This window comes from Lemur catta, chromosome 20 (genome assembly GCF_020740605.2).
Source record: "Lemur catta isolate mLemCat1 chromosome 20, mLemCat1.pri, whole genome shotgun sequence".
Classification (NCBI taxonomy): domain Eukaryota; kingdom Metazoa; phylum Chordata; class Mammalia; order Primates; family Lemuridae; genus Lemur; species Lemur catta.
This window is the reverse complement of record NC_059147.1, coordinates 13,786,666-13,807,682: the sequence shown is the minus strand read 5'-3', so window position 1 is coordinate 13,807,682 and position 21,017 is coordinate 13,786,666. Positions and strand designations below refer to the sequence as shown.

At 40.4% G+C, this 21,017-nt stretch overlaps 1 protein-coding gene across 1 annotated transcript in view; it reads right to left on the bottom strand.

Annotated features, from left to right (window-relative positions):
* Window positions 1–20,763, bottom strand: part of CDYL2 (chromodomain Y like 2) — a 150,765-nt gene extending 130,002 nt beyond the window's left edge. Inside the window, exon 1 of the mRNA XM_045533293.1 lies at window positions 20,594–20,763. Within this exon, the coding sequence (XP_045389249.1) occupies window positions 20,594–20,617 (24 nt within the window). The 5' untranslated portion in view covers window positions 20,618–20,763. The remainder of the gene's footprint in view (window positions 1–20,593) is intronic.
* Between the last annotated feature and the right edge of the window lie 254 nt (window positions 20,764–21,017).

Below are 21,017 nucleotides of genomic sequence, written 5' to 3'. Positions count from 1 at the left end.
ACTAAAATTCTAAACACTCAAAACAGCTGGCTTAACTCAGCATAATACTTTTAAAAATTGCCATCAAGTATGTATATTTTAAAATATGGAAAGTCATCCTTAGCAAATCTGTTACTGAAATATACTAAGTGATAAGGAAGAAAATTATATGATCACCTCAGAAGGTATCAAAAATGCATTTAATAAAATGTAATATCCATTCCTTGTTGAAAAGAAAAAAATAGTAAGCTAGATATAGAAATTTTAATTTACAGGAAAAATAATATCTACTTCATGTCAACAGCTACTACCTTAATCAATGGTGAGACAAAAAGCAATTTTATTCAATCAGAAACAAGGAAAAAAATATGATGAGCTATCACACCATAATTTGCATTTTCTGAAAATTCCAGCTAATTCTAGCTAATAAAAGAAAAATGTATAATGTTTTAACTAATAGAAAAGACAGGGAAGATGATATAATTTAAGGATTATGTGACTACCTAAAATTCCAAAAAGAAATGAATGATAAAATTCTATTCACAAAAGCAACAAAAATTTAAACTACCTAGTTATTAATAATAAACTTAGGATCTGCATGAAGAAAACTAGACAACTTTACTAACACATATAAAAGGAAGTCTTAATAAATAGGAAGAAATTTTATGTTCTTGTATGAGAAGACTCATTATGACAGAGACATTAACTTTACCCAAAGTGATGTATAAATTTTGTACAATTAAAAGAAGTATCTCATCTGAATATTTTATCAAGAGAAATAACCAAAAACATTTTGAAAAAAAAATTATGAAGGGGTACTTGAATTACCAAACAGTAAATTGTATTCTAAAAGCACAAAAATTAAAATTGTGGAAGAGATCAGAATGCCCAGAAACAAACTTGTATCAATATATGTTATAATTTCACCAGTGATAAATCTGACATTTCAGATCAGTGAATTATTCAATAAACAGATTGAAATAATAGATTAACAATGGCAGAGACCACATACCTACTTCACATGATACAGCAAAACAAATTCCAGCTATATTAAATGTGCACTTAAATGTGCAAAAATTATACCAAAAAGAAATAGACTAAAAATTGATGGTTAAATACTGTGACATGAGCATGGCTTTCCCCACCCTCCAAGGAAGGAAAGTAGGACAAAAAGAAGGAAAAAAAGAGGAAGGGAGGAAGAAAGAGACACAAGAAAAAACCATTAAAACATACACTTAATCTTTCATAAAAGTTTAAATTACTCTCCTTTTAAAAAGTCCACAATAGGTGAAATTAACAACTAACCAGTAAGAAAAATAAGTATTTCTGCTGATGTAATTGATAGACAAGAATTAAACACAAATACTTTTTAAAATCCTTGTGTATCAATAAGAAATGAAAAACACCTCTCGAATTGCAGTTTTTTAAACAATAAGACCAGTAGTGCCGAGAGCCTCATGAAATAAACATGTCTGTTATTGCTGGCAATATCCTTTCTGGATGGCAAGCACATCATTTCTGGAGAGTAATTCAGCAGTATTATCAAAAGTCTTTTCCAAGGACATACTCATTGACCTTCCACATCCAGAAATTTATCATAAGGAAATACCAGCAATAGATACAAAGATTGATAGGAAAAGCTTAGTTATTTCCCTATTTAAAATACTGAAAATTTCAAAACAAACCAAGTACAGAATCTAATATGCTACAACAAAGTGATAAATTATATGTGACAGCATATTAAAATTATGTTATAAATACTAGTAAAGAAACAAATACTTTTAATATATTATTGAAGAGTTACAAAATATTTTGTACAGCATGGCCATAATTTTGTATATTTGTAGTTAATACATATGCACTTGGAGATTCCTAAGTATAAAAAAGGACTGGTAGTACATATCAATTTAACAGTGGAAACTACTATATTAAAAAATTATGAGTAAAATTTTTTTCTTTTCTGTTTATTCTACATTTTTATTTTTCTGATAGTGAATATACATTTGTTTTAAAATCTATTTTTAAACACATTTATTAAGAAAATATATAACAAAAAGAAGGAAATGAGTCAAGATAGTCAAGATGACACATGAACACTTATTACTGCATCTGATTTCAAACCTCCAGACTCAATCTTATTACAAACTAAGGACCTAAAAACAATCTGATAAGGAAAGTTGTAGAATTGTGACTGGCATTTTTTTTAAATCATGAAAAATAAGAATTGCATGCAGAACAGAAACACCCTGGTTTTCCCATTCTACAAACTTCCAACTAAGGGGATTTCTATGAATTCCTGGTAAAAAAAAAAAATCCTAAAATGATGTTTTTAAAGGTTAGTTTTTAGGTCTATATACAATGTAGAGTGATTTATTTATCAGTAAAAACATGGAGTTATTATAAACAAATCCTTGACACCAATCTCATTTCCTCCCATAATAGGATTTTCAGGGTGGTACATAAGGAAAATGATATAGATGCACAATATCTTGAAAGCAGCAACGCATCTGACAAAATCTTCCATATCATTTAAAATAAGACTATAAAATATCAAAAACATAAAGGTAGTATCAGTAAGAATAGCAAACTAAGGGCCTCCAAAACTTCTCTCCTCCATAAAAGCAATGAGAAAACTTGCAAAGGTGTTAGAATCAACCCTAGAAGTTAGCCAAAGGCTTGCAGCAATTTGGAGAGTATTTATTTAAGAAAAATGACTGAATCTAAGAACGGTGAGGCTTGTGACGTTTAACTTATCGTATTTCACACTTGGTACCCTCTTGACCAATACACTTTTCTATCTTACCTATGTTAAAACTAAGAAATAAAAAGCCCACATACAATGGAAAGAGCATCCAATCACATTTTCAAAATATTTAAATAGGCTAAAAAAGTGGCATAGTGAAATTTAACAGATATCATTATAAAATCCACATTTAGGTTAGAAAACCAAAAGAAAAGAATGTGCTAGAACAGGCTCTAGATCTACTACTAGGAATTCAATGTGTGAAAAAAAAAATCTGGAAAGTTTTAACTGATTTCAAGATTCATATAACCCACCAAATAACAAAATGCTTTTTTAAATGTTAACACTGTTCAAACCATAGAAGAAGATACAGCAATTATAAACATATGTGCACCTAACAACAGAGCCCCCAAAATACATGAAGCAAAACTGGCAGAATCAAAGTGAGAAATAGATAATTCTGCAATAGTTGGAGACTTTAATATCCCACATTCAACAATGAATAAAACCAGACAGGACAATAAAGAAATAGATCACTTAAAGAACATTATAAACCAGTTAGACCAAACAGAGACATACAGAACATCCCACCCAACAACAGCAGAATATACATTCTCCTTAAGTTCACAAGATATTTCTTCAGGACAGACCACATGTTAGGCCACAAAACAAGCTTTAATAATTTTTTTAAAAATTTGAAAAAAAATTGTAATAATACAAAGTATCCTTTCTGACCACAAGGGAATAAAGCTAGAAATTAATAACAGCAGAAGAATTGTAACATTCACAAATATGTGGTAATTAAACAGCACTCTCTTATATAACCAATGTGTCAAAGAAGAAATAACAAGGGAAATTAGAAAATATCTTAAGACAAATGAAAACAGAAACAGAACATACCAATACTGCCATAATTATGGGATGCAGTGAAAGCAGGCCTCAGGAGAAACTTTATAGACATAAACACCTACATTAAGAGGAAGAAATCAATAATCTAACTATATACACCTTAAGTAACTAGAAAAAGAACAAACTATACCCAAAGCTAGAAGAAGGATGGAAATAATAAAGGTTAAAGTGGAGAACAGAAAAATAGTAGAGAAAATCAAAGAAACAAAAGTTGGTTCTTTGAAAAGATCAACATAATTGACAAATATTTATTTTAGCTAGACTGACTAAGGAAAAAGAAGATTAAATCAGAAATTAAAAAAGGAAATCACTACAGGTTTTACAAAAATACAAAGAATTATAAGAAAATGCAATGAACAACTGCACACCAACAAATTGGGTAACCTACATGAAATGGAAAAATTCCTAGAAACACACAAACTAGCAAAACTGACTCAAGAATGAATAGAAAATCTGAACAGACCTATAACATATAAGGAGATTGAATCAGTAATCAAAAACCTCTCAACAAAGAAAAGGCCAGGACCAGATGGTTTCACTGATGAATTCTACCAAACATTTAAAGAATAATTAATGCCCATTCTTCTCAAATTCTTACAAAAAATTGAAGAGAAGAGCACATTTTCAAACTCATGTTATGAAACCAGCACTAACCTGATACCAAACCCAGATAAAGACACCACAAGAAAAGAAAACTACAGGTCAGTATCTCTGAGAATATAGATGTAAAAATTATTAATAAAATATTAGCAAACTGAAAGCATACCAAAAAATATACACTATGACCAAGTGGTACTTATCCCACTTGAATGCAATGAATGCAAAGGGGTTCACCACATGAAAATCAATAAATGTAATACACTACATTAACAGAATAAGGGAAAAAACACATGATCATCTCAATTGACATAGAAAAAGCATTTGACAAAATCCAACACCCTTTCATGATAAAAAATAATAACTCAGAAAACTAGGAATAAAGTGAAACTCTCTCAACATGACAAAGGGCATTTATGAAAAACCCAAAGCTAACATCATATTGAACAATGGAAGACTGTTAGCTTTTCTCCTAAGATCAGGAATAAGACAGTAATTGCCACTTTCTTCATTTCTATTTAACATAGTACTTGATAGTTCTAGCTTTAAATGTGACACCAAAAACAAAGGCAACAAAAGAAAAAATAGATACTCTGGATTTCATTAAAACTACAATTCTTGTGCATCAAAGGACACTATCAAAAAAGTGAAAAGACAACCCATAGGATAGAAGAAAATACTTTCAAATCATGTATCTGATAAAGGTATAATATCCAGAATATGTATTTTTTAAGAACTCCAACTCAACAACAAAAAGACAAACAACCCAATTCAAAAATGGGCAAAGGACATGAATAGGCATTTCTCCAAAGAAGATATACAAATTACTAATAAGCACATGAAAAGAGGTTCAACATCATTACTCATTTAGGTAAATGCAATCAAAACCACAGTGAGATATCATTTCACAACTACTAGGATGGCTCTTATCAGAAAATGGAAAATAACAAGTGTTGGCAAGGATGTGGATAAACCAGAATCCTGTGCTTTGCTGGTGAGAACATAAAATGTTGCAGATTTTACAGAAAACAGTCTGGCAGTTTCTCAAAAAGTTAAACACAGATTACAATATAACCCAACAATTCCACTCCTAGGTATACATCCAAAAGAACTGAAAACAGAGACTCAAACCTTGTAAGCCAATGTGCACGGCAGCAACATACACAATAACCAAAAGGTAGAAACAACCCCAGTGTCCACCAGCAAATGAATGGATAAACAAACTATGGTACAATACACAATACAATGGAATATTATTCAGCCATATAAAGGAGTGAAGTTCTGATTATGCTACAACATGGTTGAACCTTGAAAGCATGCTGAATAAAACAAAAATCCAAATCGAAAAGGACATATATTGTATGATTCCTTTATATGAAATATCCAAGACAGATAAATCCATAGAGACAGAAAGCAAATGAGTGATGGCCAGGGGCTGGGGAAATGGCAGGTGACTATTTAATGGATATGTAGTTTCTATTCGGGAGGATAAAAGAAAATGTTCTGGAACTAGATATTGGTGATAGTTGCAAACATTGTGAAAACACTAAATGCCACTGAACTGTTCACTTAAAAATGGAAAATGTTGTGTTATATTGTATATATTTCACTACAACAGAAAAGTAGTATATATAAGTAAATTTTTTACACCAAAAAGTGCTAATACAACCATTAATACACTTATTCCACTATTTTTCTTTTCTACTTTATTAATGCTTTTGCTTCTATTTCCATTTATTTCCTTCTTTATCATTTCCTTTCATTTTTTTGTTCTCTCTCTAACTTTTTAAGATGAATGCCGAATTTACTCTTTTTTGTTTTTAATATATATATTTCAGGTTATGAATTTCCCTCTGAGTACCACTTTACCCACTGCCCAGACGTTCTACAACTATTTTCATTCATGTTACTTTTTAAGTATTTATTCTGCAATCCAGATTCTAGTTTTTCCTGAGACTAAATCAATTAAAAGACCAGTGGGCAAATTATGAGAACTGATCTTTGCTGATGAACAGAGAATCATTCTACGTAATACATTTAAAGTAGGGAGTTAAACAAACTAGAGAATACCCATGAGAGAACAACCAGGAGGGTGAAGGGTTAAAAGACATATCTGAATAAGAGCAGAAAAAAAGATAGTGAGGCTTCATCTGGGGGAATTTCTATTACCCCAGAGCTTTCTGGAATACTTGAAAGACTTCCAGAAGGACCTCTTATGCTCTAGGTGCTGGAGACACAGCAGTGACCAAGACAGACATGATGCTGCCTTCAAGAAGATAGTCCTTAAATAACAAAAGAAATAACTGACCGATTACAATGATCAATGCGGTGGAGAAGCAGGGGATGCCCCGAAAATACGTAACAAGGAGGTCTATCCTGCTCTGGGCTCAGGGAAGGCGCCCTTGTGAATCAACCTTAGAGCTCAGAGTGAGGGTAAGAGGAGATCAGGCAGGGCCAGAGGAAACAGCCTGAGCAAAGGTGGTGAAGCGAAGGACATCTGGACGAACTGGAAGGAGGCAGTGAGTGTGGTGCACAGAGAAGAAAGGGGGGAGTGGTGTCAGCCAAGCCTGGAAAGGTAGGCAAGGGTTCGATCCTAAGTTTTGGGGACTTTTTCCCAAAAGTGATGGGCGGCCACTGAAGACTTTGGGAAGAAAGGGACATGTTCAGAACTACCTTTTCAAACCTTCATTTTGGATACAAAGTAGGAATAGAAGGTGGCGAAAAGGAAATGCCGGGAATCCTGTTAAGAGATGACCATTTCTTCCAGAAGACCGCAAGGAGTGCCTTGGGCTAGGATGGCGGCAGGGGAGACCGAGCTAGCCAGGGAAGGGAAATGACAGGTCTTGGTAAGTGAATTCACTTCTCCACAGGTGGAAACTGCACAGGAAGGCTGACTTTGGCTCAATACACCAAAGCATTTTCCAACAGGTAGCACTTCTATGCCAAAATGGAAGAGGCTGCCCTTCAAACTAGAGTGCCCCCTATCCTTGCAAAGTTTCCTAGGAGGTACTACGTGATCATATGTGAAGGACATATATGCTGGGTCAGGAATTAGACTAGATGGCATCTAAGATGGTCTGACCTCTAAGACTCTGTGCCAAAATCAACAGAAGGATCAGGTCACCTGGAAAACTCAATGTAAAACACCTAGGAACGAAATAAATTGTGTGTGTGTATATAAATATGTATGTATGCATATATGTGTGTGTGTGTGTGTGTGTGTGTGTATTATCTTATATGTCCATTCTCCTCTCTATTCAAGCTGAGTTTCTTACAGAAAAAGTACACTGATAAATTACTGTCAGCACTATTCAGTTTGTCACTCGGATGGTTAAAAAAATAGCACTGTGTATCTCTTTCTAGCCCTTTGCATTTCTTTAATTATTGGTATAAATGGTTCTACATATTTGAACATACTATATTAATTTCAGTAAAGATCAGTAATGTGTATGCTCTATTAATATTTTTTAAATGCCAAGCATGCAGACCCATTTGCTAGAATCTGGGAGTATCTGCCTCACCCATGGGAAGCCTGGCTGTTTTGAGCACAAAGCCACATGACCAAGGCATCACTGTCCACCAGGCACCAAACTTCACAATATGTGACAGTCAAGCAAAAGTTTCAAAAACACTATTCTGCCAACTCCAACCATAAAGGGAGGCAAACACCATGCCACACAAAAGGAAAAGGGGAAAAAGCACATGAAAAAAATGCACTCAGTCTCACAAATATGCTAAAAGGGCAAAATGAGACTGACCAAGAGATGTTGCCAACTGCCCTCAGAACCAGTCTTCTCACTGCTAATGCCTGAGCAAAGGCCAACCAACACCAAGACCACTGAAACCAGTTCCGCGATCATAATTAAGATGGGCAGAGTCATCACTTTGTGTGAGGCACCTTGACCTAAAGCAGTGTTGACAAACAACCCCTCAGACTCAAAGGGACGTTTCCCATCCTGATTAACTCCTTCACAAGGACCCTTTTACCTACCAACACGAAGCTGGCCTATGCCATCCCTCTTTTGAACAATACAACATAAACAACTACGTTTTGTGCCATAAGCGTGGAAGACCAGGAAGATTTTCTTTTTCCTTTTCTTTTTCTTAGTGCAGCACTCATGGACCTATACCTGGGATTCCACAGAAAGCAGGGGTGCAAGACAGTGCTATGGTAGAAGAACCAACTACCAACAAGAGGAGGGAAGTTAGAAGGGAAATGTGGGGATTGTATAATTTACAAAGAAATGATTAGCGACACCTAAGATGACCTGACTTAAATCTTGGTTCTACCATCTGGCAGCTATGAGCCTCAACTTCCGAATCTTAAAACTGAAATAATACTAGTACCTACCTCACAGGAAGGACTAAGTGAGATTACGCGTGTGAAGAATTTACCGCACTGTCTGGCAAATAGTAGGCATGTATCACATGCTATTATGACTTTTTGTACTACTATTATTAAGATTATTTTATACAAGAGGCATAAGAAGTATCACTTCAACAACCTCCTTATGCATCATCTAGGATCAGAGATTAGGTTTCTCCAAAAGACACATAGCGATTCATTAAGTCAGTAAGCAAATGGGACTTGCTCCAGGTTCCCAAAAAGTTACTACCACAGACGTGGCTACACAAGTGGGGAGAGAGGGTGGTAATAAAAAGAAAGAAATGCCTCAGGCTGTCAAAGATATTGACATCTCTGCCATGTTCGATAAGCAAGCTGAGAAAGCCATCTATGCTTGTCTATAAAGCACCAAAATATAAATCAATTAAAAGAGAAAATGAGGTCTACACTTTGAAGAAGACCCACGATTTTTCCTCCTAAAGACAGCTATCACGTGGTCCTCTTCTTTCTGTTAATATTAACTATAAGATCCTTACACAAGTCAGTTTCACAGGTCTCCATATATACCATATTCTTCAAAGTGAATGTGGTTTTAGGTGGCAACAGAGACAAATATAGCAATGGAAACATCAGGACATTCCAATTTTACCCTTCATGCTTTAAAGTAACAGATGCTTTGGGTTCCATTATTCGATCTGACTTCCAACAGTTCACAGGTGAGTTTGGAGTTTGCATTTCTTTAATTATTGGTATAAATGGTTCTACATATCTGAACATATTATCTTAATTTTGGTAAAGATTTAGGAAAAGTTTAGATGTCAGGTGCACCCCTTAACGTCAAGGCTTGTGATGTCAGTCACAGCAGGTCTTGGCTCATTCTCCATCACCAAGAGAACTAAACAAGACGCAAGGCTGTGCTGAAACACCCTGGGCTCCTTTGCTAAATTTTGCACAAGAAAGCAATAATGACGTCAAGATTTTCAAGGCAACTCTCTAGAACAGTCCAGGAAGATATGGGCTCTGTCTCATGTATAACACACTCAGATTTCAGTCAAAGTAAATAGCCAGTTTTAGCATCTCATGCATTTGTCTTCTTCCACAGATAAAAGCGACCCTCACTTTTGATCACCTGCTGGAGATCGTAGACTTAATGAAAAACTAAACAGATGACTTCAAAACTCCAAACTCCGAGATGTGGTAATCCTCTGAATACGAGACTGTGTTATCTTTACTAATAATATGAAGCTGGATGCTTTCAGTGAGTTTGGCTTATAGGAGAACAATGTCCTCGGATAACTGGATCAATAAAGACCCAGAAAACACGCTCCAGAGTTAAGGAAAACAGAAAGATTGAAAATGCCTTCAAGCATCATAGCAAACAGACTGCAGAGATAACAGAGACGATTTCAACTTTCACGTAAATGAAAAACCTGAATACATTAATTCTCTCATTAAACAGATGGTTTTTTGAGTCTCGCACTCTGCTACGTGCTGAAAACGGAACATGACGGACAGAATCAGTACCCTCACAAAGCTTACAATCTAGTAGGAGATTTAGAAAATAAGAAAACAAATTACGACATATTCAAGTGAGTGCTATAATGAAAGTAGAAGAGGATTCTATAGGAACCCAAAGAAGGGGTAGAACAACTTTGATGGGTTGAGGAAGCTCTGCAGAGAACAACACCTAAGCTGAGACCTGCAGTGTGAGTAGGAATTAGTCAAGCAAAAGTGTGGCCGCGGTTGCTAACGGAGAGTGTCCCAGCCATCTGGAAGGGTATGATTAAAGGAGAGCATGGGACGTTCAAGGAACTGGAAGCAGGGCTCCCGGGATAGGATGTATGCTGAACGCATAGAAACAGCAGGAGGTGAGAAAAAGTCAAGTCACAAAAAGCTTTTGCATCACTTAAAGGTATGTCATCAGGAGAGAGACATGATAAAATGCGGACTTTAGAAAGATCCTTTTGAGTACAGTAAGGAGAAAAATGAGAGTGAGCAGGACCAGATGCAGAGATACCAGCTGAGAGGTATTGGAGCGACGCAGGGAATGGGAGTTCTCTCCTGGATTAAAGTGTGACAGTGAGTATGAAGACAAAAGGATGGATTCAAGGAATATGCAGGATGCTGATCCAACAGAACAGACTTGGTGTCTGGGCAAAACAAGGGAGGCCGCATTTCCAGGTGGACAGAGGTATTACTGAGGCTAGGAACCCAGGAGGAAGGCGCAAGCTCAACTTTGGATATTGTGAGTTTAAAGAGCCCCAGTGGACTTAGATGGACAGTTCTGGAGCTCAGGAGAAAGCTCCAGGCAAGTGCCAGAGGCTCGGCAATCACCCACACGGTCACTACAGCACAATGAGGGAACAGAAGAGCCCTGGGACAAAACCATGAGAAACTGTGAAGTTTAAAGAACAGGCAACAGAAGATGGGGACACAAAGGCCACCGAGGAGTGGAGAACCATCCAAGGAAAATGTTTCAAGAACAAGGAGTGGAGACCCAGCAGAAGTGACAGCTCTGAAATATCTACCCGTATGTGATCCTGTGCTATGTGTTGCATGAGGGGTCAAAGGAATCATAAGCAAGATCCTAACACACAGCCAGTCTGTCCACACTCAGGCTACCCCAAGAAGCTGGCAAATGACAAATGAGGTCTTCACGGGAGGCACCAACAACCTAAAATACGACCAAGGAGACAGATGTGTGTTCTGGGGGATCCAGGGCAGCCAGACCACCAATCACTGAAGAGCATGCTCCACCCAGGTCCCCTTTTCAGGGTCGATGTGCCCGTCCCCACAGCCGCTAGGAACATCTCCACTGCTAAAGGCTCACAGATGTGTCCCTCAAAAGGAATTGCCCTCTGCAGCGAGGAACTGTCCTGCCCAAGGGCACACCCTCTCCCATGGAGCAGCCTACCAGCAATGACTGGCGGACACAGGAATACAAGGGCCCAGTTTCCTTGCCTCAATTTGGGACATTTCTAAAGGGCCCTCATAGCTCCAGAGATGCCCACAGGATCAGCTGTGACCCCAGCTGTAACCTCACTGCAGGTCAGCTTTGCCATCTGTCCAAGCCTACCTTCCTCAGTACCGCACAGGTGTGCCTCCCAAGAGCACTCTTCAGTAAACCCTCTGGATACAATTCTCCATTCCAGAGTCCGTCTCCAGGCAACCCAATCGAAAAGGAACAGCATGTACCCAACCGGGCCAAGCCACTGCGGCTAGAGCGGAGAGGCAGAGCCACGAATGGCAGAGGCAGATGCAAACCACAGGGCAGGCTTTACGTGTGCTCCGTGTGGAAGGGGCTCTATCACACACACGACTTAGCAGAGAACGGCCTCTCTCAATCCAGTCATCAACTGTTATGAGGGACAATGGCTTAAATGTTTCAATTTGCTTAAGGGACTTTTGTTGCCTAATAAATTTACACGAGTTCTGGTGGGAGGCAAAATGCAAACTCGAATTTCAAGGACAATCTGAAAGAATGTTCTTAGGAAAGGGAGAGACGAATGCCTTACAGGAAGCAATAAGTGAAGTTCACTGAAGAGAAGGCCAAGGTGGAAGGAAAGGTTTCAAAGGTTTTCAATCATTCATTCAATGAATATTTATTGAAAGGCTACTACCAGCCCAGCAATGTGCCACAAGCTGGAATACAATCTTGAACAATACAGACGCGGTCCCTGCCCTCACAGAGCTTAGAGTCTAGCAGAAAATGGTAGAGCTCAGCAATGGAATCATTTTCCCAACTAAAATTCTCCAAGAACCCTAACACATAAAAATGGATACATAGGACAATTTCTTAGCATAGATGTCTTTTGTAAGTTTAACTTATGATGCATCCTTATCACTGTTTTAACTTACAAGAGCAATAAAGCCTGTTTTGACTAATAGCCAAAATTTTTAATGAGTCCCAGGGATGTTCACTGCCTTCCTATAACAGCCTTAGCAGGCAATCTCTTTCTGCATTTTGTTTGCTTGTAAATAAAAAAAAAAATGGTTGATTTGATATGAAAATAGTTATAAATGGTATCAGGTTTGGTTGGGTTGGGTGTGATCATCTTGTCTTGCAATCTCAAGATATTCTTCATTTTAAGTGATTCTTCCATCTCTAAAATGTCCACTTTCTCCAACATTAGACTCCTCCTCATGTTTACACACTGTTCTTTGGCTTTAATTATAGCCCATATAATAATGAGTCCCAATCTCTATCTCCCTGCCAGATACACTCCTAAGCTTCAGGCTCACATGACCGACTGCTGGGGACATCTATAGATGTCCACAGACATCTAGACTCACTGTCCTTTCCACAGCCCCCACTCCCTTCAACTAATACCCTTTCCCAGTCCTAGCATCAGCCTAATGGACTAACACAGAAACCTAGAAATTATACCTTAAGTCCCGCCTTTCCCTTAATCTTTACATACTGTCAATCAAGTTCTATTTGAGGTGGCAAGAAGAAAGTACAGCTGAAAATTACATTGTCCCTCCAGCCTCCTTTGCAGCTAGGTGTGGTCATATAATTATCTTCAGGCCAATGAGAAGAAAGCAGGAATGTATGGAACTTCCAGACAGCTGTTTTCGGAGAGATGACTCAACTGTCACCCTCCCCTCCTTCCTCCATCCTCTTCTGAAAAAGATCACTAGAGCTCCATGGCCACCTTGGACCATCAAGTGACCTTTAGACAGAAGCCACTGATGAAGATGACAGAGTAGAGATAAAAAGATTTTGGTACCCTGAGAATGTCACAGAGCATCACAGCAACCCTACACTGCCTACCTCCAAGCTTTATTTCCTGTGAAGGAATAAATCTTGTTTAAACCACTGTTACTGTCTATTTTCTATAATATGCCACCAAACATAATCCTGACTGATATATCAAACTGCTGATTCTTTTTAAATCTTTCAATTCCATCCATTTCTCTCCATCCCTACTACCACTCCCTTAGTTCAAGCCACCATTATCTCTTGTTTCAATTACTGAATTACTAATTACTCTGTTTCCAGTCTTCCTCCAATCTAATCTACTGTTCGTTTCTGAAGGACAATCTGGGATTATGTATCAACAACATTGAAAAGGTTCACATTTTTCAAACTACAAATGACCCTTGAACAACATGGGTTTGAACTGCATGACTGACTTGTACGTGGATTTTCTTCCACCTCTGCAACCTCGGAGACAGCAAGGCTAACCCCTCCTCGTCCTCCTTCTCCTCAGCCTACTCAATGTGAAAGACAAGGACAGAGACCTGTATGATGACCCGTTTCTACTTAACGAATAGTAAATATATTTATTTGCTCTTCTTTATGAGTTTAATAAAATTTTATTTTCTCTAGCTTACTTTAAGACTAGAGTACATAATACATATAACATACAAAATATGTGTTATTCAACTGTTTATGCGATCAACAAGGTTTCCAGTCAACAGCAGGCTATTAGTAGTTAAGTTTCTGGGGAGTCAAAAGTCATACATGAATTTTCTACGACACAGGGAATCAGTGCCCCTAACCCAGGTGTTGTTTAAGGATCAACTGTACATGGCAATTTCACTTCTCAGAATTTATCCTGAATAAAATAATAAAATATGCATACAAATACATAATTATGTTTATGGATGTTCAGAACAGCAGTATTCATAATGGTTTACAAATGAAAACAATCTAGATGTCCAATAACAGGGGATTAGTTGCAAACAAAATGGTGCATTCAAGGGAAAATTAACCTGTCATTAAAAATTACGACACAGAATATTTTAGGTTTCAGAAAATGATTTTATATATATGTATATATATATATACATATATATATATACATATATATATATACATATATATATATATATATATATAGTTAAGTGAAAATAAAATAGGTTTAAAGAGTATGTACCCTATATCCCAATTTGGTCTTCTCAATTACATAAATATGTGTAGAAAACAAGTCCCATCTTGCCTTTGTATCTACACCAAAAAGCTAATATTTTAATTAATTCAGGTTTCACATTAGTATTTATTGAACATCAGTTATGTGCTAAATACATAACAATAGTTATCTTAGGCACTATAATTTTTTATTTTTTGCTTATGTTTTTTAAAGATGCAGCAATAAACATAAATTGCTTTCAAAAACAAAAAAGATAATAAATATTCTCAATTAGTCCTGCAACTCTGATCACTGTCATTTCCTAGTTTAAATCCTCGACAGCCATCACCTGCTCTGGGAAGCCGTCCCTCATTTCCCCAAAGCTGGATCCCATAGCCTCGCCAGCAACATGCTCCTGGAGAACCCCATCTTCCCCTATATTAACTCTTTCCCCACTGCACTGTAAATGGCCTGTTTTCTTAACTGCATCTCCCACTAGATTTTGAGCTCATGGAGAGTGTGATCCTCATTGTTTCCCTAGTTTCTGGAATAAATGTGGTGGTCTGTAAATGTGAAATGAACAAGTGGATATTGGTGCTATGTATTCAGCCACACCTATACCTCTCTTCACCACCCAAGAGATACAGAAGGACCTGTATCTTTAGAAAATAAATGTGTATCTCCAATACTTAAGATCTTCAATAATCACCAGGCCTGAACCAGTCCCTAGCAACTGGCCAGGTTGCAAGGAGCCCTATCAACTCCTTTCAAGGGCAGTTTAAGCCCCTGACGAAATGATCTTATGCAATAAGGAGTGACCAGACATAAAAGTCTACTTGAAAATTAGCTGATGTCCACCCACAAGGAATAATGTAAAATAACCTTCAAAAGGCAGGATAATCATGCATCCATTCCATACTTATTGGGTGCCTGCTATATATCAAGGAATCAATCCAACTCAACTGAATCAATCCAATTCAACTGATGCACTTTCTCTGAATATGTCTCTTCAAATGCTGGCACAGAGATTCAAGACATTGTATCACAGACCATTTGTTCCGCTAGCACACGTGTTTACTGACAGGAATTACCTCAGACGTGATTGGGAAATAGGAGATGAAGTCAGTATAACAAATTGTGTTGGTTCATACGCGATTCTTCCCGGCTTGTTAATATTTTGCAGCAGTCATAGGTTAAGCACTCTCACGAGGAAAGAGACTCAACAATGTACGAAGACCTTAGAACAAAGCTGGAAATGTGCTCAACTGCCCTTTTTTTTTTTTTTTTTTTTTTTGAGACAGAGTCTCACTCTGTTGCCCGGGCTAGAGTGCCGTGGTGCAGCCTAGCTCACAGCAACCTCAAACTCCTGGGCTCAAGCGATCCTCCTGCCTTAGCCTCCCAACTCTCAACTGCCCTCCTTTAACGTGAGTAGTGGCTGAATTAGTGGCTTTAAGAATCACTATCCTCTCCACTATGTTAACCTGCATGGTGAAACCACAAGAACAGATGAAGAAGCTGTGAAACCATTTCTCCCTACACAGATGAATGAAGGAGGCTGCACCCTGCACCAGACTTAATTTTGATGAAAATGGTCCCCATCAGAAGCGAACGCCCAGTGTGATCTACAGAGAGAAGGAGGCGCATGCCCAAGTTGAAGACTGCAAAGGCAGACCTGCTAAGGGCAAACACCAGCCACCGGAGATTCAACCGAGCTGTATTTTTAGATTTTTGGTTTTGTTATGTGCTGGTTACAAAGTTCCATAGCTTTTAAGTCATCTTTCTCAATCTTGTTCTTCCCATAACTCTGTTATTTTAGCGCATGATTTTGCAGAATGTAAGGTGCATATAGAGTTGGCCCTCCGTACCTGTGGGTTCTGCATCTGTGGATTGGACCAACTGTGGATCAAAAATATTCGGGGAAAAAATGGATAGCTGCATCCATATTGAACATGCACAGACTTTTTTGTCATTCCCTAAACAATACAGTATAACAATTTACACTGTATTAGGTATTATAAGTAATCTAGAGAAGATATGAAGTACACAGGAGGGTATCCGTAGGAGGACTTGGGCAGGGACAACTGTATAGTGCCATAGTGGAGACGTGTGTGTGTCCTACAACAGAATCCATTTTTAAATAAAGTAGATTTCTTCAAACAAAACTAAAATTATTCTATTATTATTTATTTTATTTAGACTGAAATGAAAGCAGTATTTTCTTATGTATGTTATACAGACATGCACATAATCACATGTATGTATATACAGATACATATGTATGAAGGGATGAATGCAGATCAATCCCAAAAGACATCACACATCCTAAAAGTATGTCGTCCTTTGGGGAGTACAAATAAACTGAACGTTGACACAGAAGGAACTGTCAAGTCCATCTCAAGAAGTTTCAACTTGGCCACTACCGACTTTCTCTGTAGACATACAGCATTCTCTTTGAACGTGTCTGCCAACTAAGTAGAGACCTCCACAATGTCAGCTAATCATAGGGGATGGGGTGTAAAGCCACTCAACAGTAAGACAGCCACATGAGTGAAGCTTAAATGCATTCAATCCTTCTAATGAAGAACAGTCTGGTTCTCTGATAAGGGACTCAGCCACAATTCCTTCCATGGGGAGAACCAAGCCACCCCTACACATGGTTTTACCACCACCAAGAGACCATGAGCTTAGGAAAGGAAAGAGAATAGAGGGTAACATCCAACACAAGGATAACAAAGGCCACGCAAGATACCTTGTGTATTCTGTTCACTGACTCAGTCACTCAGTAACTGAATGTGCAAGAAGGTGGGAACCCAGAGATTAAACAAGACAAGAAAACTGGGTTCCTATGCTACTGATTATTTCTTCCTGACACCCAAGTATCTTTGCAAAAGATTGACTAGAATCCTGGGTTTGGAAACTCTAACACCTCCTGGAGGCAGAAGAATAATGTAAGAATGAAGGAGAATGGGTACATGGTAATAGGGGACAGTGACAAACTAGAGATCCTATGCTCCATCTAAAAGTATTCAAATCCATTGTTCTTGGTGTTGGTGGTATAGTGGTGAGCATAGCTGTCCTCCAAATCCATTGTTCTTATCTACCACTGAAGCAAGGCAAAATTCATACACAGCCTAGACCTGGCTCACTCATGACCCCTGTGTTTAGCAGGATGTAGGCCAGAGAATCTGGATAAGGAATTTCACTTTGTATCCTGACTCTAAGACATCAACCAATATTTAAAATCACCTATGGGCGATGGCTATAATGCACCAGAAGATGATGAGAACTCTGCCTTAGAAGAAACAAAGCAGAACAATCTACCAAGATCCAAAATTTTGGAACCTAACCCTGATTCCGTATTTCTTCATCGTGACTGAAGAGTGCCATTACATGAACAAAGTTTTCGTTTTCTGGTGTCTTTAAAAATCAGCACCTCTTCCTAAAAAATGCTACTTGGGGAAGGTTCACTCTCAAAGAGAAGCTGAAGAATCTATACAATCCAAATCTCATCTTTACCATAAAGGGTCAAAGATAATGTCAGCAGACACACAAGTGAAATACATCAATTACAAATGTAAGAATTCTTAGCCCACTCAAAATGTGGTTTCTTGGTTAGAGGTTATGAGAAGCCATTTTATGTACACTTTAGTATAATATTTAATTAAGGAAATATCATAATTTAGAATGAGATCTGAGATTTTTTGCTTTCAAGGTCAGTCAATGTACTGGATATTCCAAAATTTTTTCATATATCAACATTCTATTTTTTTCACCCACGCAATGATTTTACAGTCAGAAATATATAAGCTAATGTACACTTAGCACTTCTTAATTGTTTTTAAAGCTAAATTTGAACAATAAATTAAATTCCTCAGTATGTGTGTTATGAAATGTAGACATAGGCTATAAAAATGTTGACATTGGTTATATTCTAGTAATGCAATTTAGCCCTTTTAGTAATGACTATGCAAATAATCAGCTACAGGAAAACCATTTTACATCTAGTACAATTACCTACTATCACAGAAGTAATTATTATTATTGTCCTGCTTATTGAACTTCAATAAAAACTCTTGAGGTGCTAAGATAGTTTCAAAGCCATTGTGAAAACTCTCCTCTTAACAGACTCCTCTGGCAACCATAATTACCAACGTTAAGGAGGGCAGCTGCAGATGAACATTAAACAAGAAATTATCCCCAGAAGGTTCATAAGTTCCAAACTTTAAATAGGAAAATACTGACAGCTCCTAATACATCCTCTTCACATCTTCAAGATGCAACTTTTCACTCAGGCAAGGTCAGCAGCTCTAAGATGACTCCATGTCAATGGGTAGAAAAATCCATGATCCCAGTGAGATCAATTTTGCCCTTGAACAATATCTACTTTTGGCCAATGTCGGGATAGTGCTGGTTATACTTCAGGAAGCTCAATCATACCTTCCATTTTACTGTGCTTCAGCTTTTTGTTTCAGGAGTTGCTCTGCCATCTTGAAACAGATCAAGGCACTTGGGTGATCCACTGGCCACTTCTGCCAAAGTTCTTCACTAGGACTCTATACAACTTCATCTTCTCTGTTAACATAGAGATGAGGAAGGTGGTATGGTAGAGAAGAAGGCAGTTTGCACCATTCTTTCAAGGAACGCTAAGATTGCCCAACCACCCCACCTGAGCCTGCTGGCTAGTGGTCCATGACTGGGCCTCAGCAAGTCCAGAATCATCCGCAAGATCATGGTCAGGCAGAAGGCCAAGATGCTAACTTCCTTGTTCTCCAGTCTTCTTTCACACTGCCAGCAAATCCACCATCTGAAAAAACTTCAGCTGCCCACTAGGGCCCAGAGGAAAAAGCTCCTTGTGGGGAAATCACCTCTGCAGTCTCTTGTGGGTAGATCACTCTGCAATGGCTGACCCAAATAGCTAATTCCACCCCTTTTGGGTGCTCATCTCAATTTAGCCCAAAGCCTTGAGAACCAGAGGTAGTGTCAACCAATTTATATTCAAAGAAGTCCAGTTCCAGGCTGGCCCCTGAGGCTGGTTTTTCCAAGGATCAACAGGCCTAGTTGAAGACGGCTGTTCTCTGAGCTTCTTTATCCTGAATCTTATCTTGGGGGCCAACACCTCTTGAGGGGCATTCTCCCCAGGGAGTGGTGGTTGTTTCTTCACTGGTCAGGAATCCAAACCAGAAACAGTCGTGTCCTGACCTAGCTAAGCCCTAGCTCCCCAGAGATATGGCTGTTTCTTCAACGTTTGGAAGATGCCAGACTCATGCCTTCCTCCACCACTTTTGGGACAATACCAAAGTAGCCAACGCTGGCCACTACCTGTGTGGACTTAGAGACAGGTAATCCGCCGAGGGTGACGCGGAGTGTTGGGAGCAGGTCTCACATGCGATGTCCTCCAGGAACGTGTTACCACCCACCTCCGCCTTCCATGTTCTAGTCCCTTCCACCAAAGGCCCTCTGCAGCGCCCCCTTTTTCCCCCAGTGAGCCTGACACCCTCAAGGACCGCCCCCACGCCAGAGCCCCAGGGCTTCCGAGCCGGTGGCCGGGGCAGCAGGTGGGGGGAAGGGAGGGGCCCCGGTGGCCCCGGGGCGCGGTTTGGCCGGCGTCTCCCAAAGCCCCATCCGGACGCCCCCTCCGCGGCCCCCCAGGACCAGCGTCGCCCCCACCGGGCTCCGCTCGGATCGCCCGCGCCCCCGGCCCGGCCCGGGCCGCACGCCCCCGCCCCGCACCCCCGCCGGCCGCGGCGCGGCCCCCCGCATTCCCCGCGCGTCCGGCGCCGACTTTTACCTGTACTTTCTGCACTCGAGGCGGCTCGTCGGGCGAGAAACACCTCCCCGGGACCGCTACCTCCCCCGGCCCGGCTCCGCCCGGCTTCCTCCTTCCCCTCCAAGGCCGCAAAGTAGATGGAGTGAGAGAGTGTGTGTGCGAGAGAAAGAGAAAGAGGGAGCGGGCGCGGGCGCCGCGGGAGGCGGCGGGCGGCGGGCGGGAGGCGCGCCCGGCCCCCGCCACCCTCCGGCCGCCGCCGCCGCCGCCGCCGCCGCGGGCTCGGCAACTCCGGCTCGCGCCCGGCCCCGGCCCGGCCCGGTCCCCGCCACCCGCCGCCGCCGCCGCCGCCCGCCGCCGCCCGCGGGCTGGGGCCGGCCCGCGCCCCCGCGTCCCCGTACCTCGTAAAGGTCCCCAGAAGCCATGCCAGGCTGCGGAACTTGGCTCGCCGGGTGTGCGCGTCTGCTCGCTCGCGCCCTCCGTGCGGGTGCGCGCGGGGGCCGGTGCGCGCGGGTGTGCGCGCGTGTGTGCGTGTGTGTGGTGTGTTGAGTAAACTGTGTTTGTGCAGAATGACAGGCTTGGGGGCTGCCTATGCGCAGAATCAGAGCGGGCGGCGGCGGGGCTGGCGTAACCGGCGGCGGCGGCGGCGGCGGCGGCGGCACGAGCGCGGGCAGCAGCGACGGCCGCGCAGCGCGCCCGGGAGGCACGGACGCGGCCCCCGCGCCCCGCGACCCGGCGACCGGCGGCGGTGGCTGCAGCCGGCAACGGCTCGCCCCGGCGCCGCCTGCAGGAAGCCGCCCCGCGCCCGCCGCCGGCCCGGACGCC